This window comes from Atta colombica, unplaced genomic scaffold (assembly GCF_001594045.1).
Source record: "Atta colombica isolate Treedump-2 unplaced genomic scaffold, Acol1.0 scaffold40, whole genome shotgun sequence".
Taxonomy (NCBI): domain Eukaryota; kingdom Metazoa; phylum Arthropoda; class Insecta; order Hymenoptera; family Formicidae; genus Atta; species Atta colombica.
The window spans coordinates 465758-468460 of NW_017259509.1; the positions used below are offsets into that span (position 1 = coordinate 465758).

General features: G+C 35.9%; 1 protein-coding gene across 1 annotated transcript in view; it reads right to left on the reverse strand.

Annotated features, from left to right (window-relative positions):
- Positions 1-1185: 1185 nt before the first annotated feature.
- LOC108691124 (lachesin-like) overlaps positions 1186-2703 on the reverse strand; it is a 43865-nt gene continuing 42347 nt past the window's right edge. The window contains exon 9 of the mRNA XM_018198777.1: positions 1186-1481. Coding sequence (XP_018054266.1) covers positions 1186-1481 — 296 coding nt within the window. The remainder of the gene's footprint in view (positions 1482-2703) is intronic.

The window sequence follows — 2703 nt, forward strand, 5'->3', positions numbered from 1 at the left end:
CGAAACGCCACGCCGCTCGCACGCGACTGGAGAGCGCAGCGGGGAGCTGGGGAAAAGTGGCACGAATGTGTTAGTTTTACCCTGACGTATGCACACATATACACGTGCGAGCGTGCCTGTATATGATACAGTAAATATGTACATATCACGCAAATTTATTGCCGCCGAAACTAAGGAGTTACACACCCGACTCTTCGAATGTTATCCAGGATTATCTTCATTTCGAGATATGTTTTTCTCCTTCACTCGTTGAGAGTCTTTATCTGTCTGTTCAATTTCAGCCTTTATCGCTCCTTTATTTTTTGCGTTTATTGTTTTTTTTTATAACATTCGATTTAATTGATCGAGAACTCGTAATATGATTTGATAACGCGCGCGACTTCCACATAACAAAATAAATAAGAAATTGTTATTTAGCTCGATGCTATTAATCTCATTCTTCTAAATCACTGCTGAGATCGAATAAAATGATGTCCTATATGTACCGTAATGGGTTCATGCACTGATTTAATTTTGCATAGGAGTAAAGAAATCTAGGGCATCATTTAAAGTTAATAAAAATATCGAAAATAGAAACGAGTCAAATTATATTCGATCCCTGAATATAATTAACTTAGCACTCACCGATTCAAGTATAACGATCAATATATGCCCTGCAATGCACGTCTTCAGCCCCATCTGGTTCATCCCTTCCGCGAGCTTCCGATGCATTGATTAGGTTTACGAATTACGAATAAGCCACTCAGGGAAGACGATACGTCGTCGTCGGCGGCGGCGACTTAAGCCCACTCGAAGTTGTTTTTGCCGCGTAGAGCCGAGCAAGCTGCTGAATAGCCAATGAAGATTAAAGCTTGCGGGCTTTTACCTTACGCGGACTTGGCGTCTTCTTCGCACTGATTAGTCAAAATTAAAATACAGTACGTTTGGAGAATAGCTCCCGAATTTTCTCGAATACCTATCCTATTTATTTTATTTTTCTTTCGCGGCAGCTTGCTGTACAAACAACTTCGATTCTATGGTCATCGAGCGTCGATCGTAATAATGCTTCTTCTCCGAAAGTGAATTATACCGTTGCGAAAGATCGCGAGAACCGCAACGTGCGAGCACGATGAAGGTTGCCTCGATCAAGTTCCTCGGAATTTCTTGGCTCTCTCTCTCTTTCTCTCTCCCTCTCTCGTTTCACCATCACCATCTTCGGCGAACGATTAGAAGCGACAACAACGGTGATACCAGAACGAAGAGCCGTCGTGGATAAGGATCAGTGCCTGAGCTGACGTTGATCGGTCGTTTCTTGCCGACGCGAATCGTAGAGGACGGCGTGGCGAGTGACGGGTAACCCATATGTCCATGGACCGTGTTATCCACCGCCAGTGGCTTGTTCTCCGTCTTGTCCATCTCCGCGGAACCGAACACTGCCTCGTCCTCTTCGTCATAGAACACCGTTAACACTGGTGTTTGCGTCTTCGCCGGCCCCGAGATCTCTGGAACAGGGGAAAAATATGCGATTTTGATGAACTTAACGTAAAAAGAGAAGGAATATACTGTTAAATCTATAAATTAAAAATAAAACATTAATTTTATACACTGTTAAAAATAAAAAATTAAAATTAACATTTTGTGCACAAAATGCAAGTTTCAGAAAGTTCATTATATCGCCTTTAAGTTAAAATTAACATTTTATTTTTAACAATCTAATTTAAGTTGCCACTGTTTCTATTCAATATAATTCGAGGGAAGATGTCACAAGGGAAAAGATGCCATTTTGTTTATAATTTTTTTGTATAACATGCGTTAGCTATACTGTGCAAAAGCACTGATAAACAATTGCGCATTGACAGAGACGAGGGGATAACCACTAGCTGAAATATTGTCCCACAGATTATATGACATCATATGATTTCATCTGATTACAAATAATTTTTTTCACTACATATAAAGTCATTTGGTAAAATATACGAATTTATTTAATATTTATTTAATATTATACAATTTATCGTGGTTGCATATGTAATTTGAATAATACATAGAGATTTCATATAAATTTTATAATAATTTCGAGAACTCTGTCCCATTACATTAAGTGATTACTTCCTTGGGCAGAGATGTTCATGCCAAAGTCGATTGATAAAGATTATGAAATACGAAAAAGTAAGTCGTGAGATATGCTCTATCTAATATTTGATATGCTAATAGCTAAGTATTCTGTCTGTTTCGATGCTTACTGTAAAACTGGGCAAATACAGTTTTAATCAGTGTTCTCTGAAGGTCACGTGGATGATATAGATTATAATTTGTAATATTTTTATATTCGTAAAAGTTGCAATTGAATATTCCTCTTACACTTGAGGATAAGATGACGATAAAAATAAAACAATTTTTCCTACTTGAAATCGTCATTAAATGAATTTTTATTTTATGAATTAAAATTTTGAATGCTTTATATAATTCGAAATATTTTAAGTTAATGAAATTTAAATGTTTAAATGAATAAAAGTATGTCCAATTTATTTTTTAAATTACTCTCTTTCATATTTCGTCAATTTATGTTTTATCTTATCTTTATCTGTTCTTATAGCTTAAATCCTCGATTATGAATTATAAATAAGTAAAATATGCATGTTTATATTGCATCACATTATTTAATTGTTTGTGATATCTTTTCCCATAAGAGATTATATCTTGTCCGTATATATATATATATAT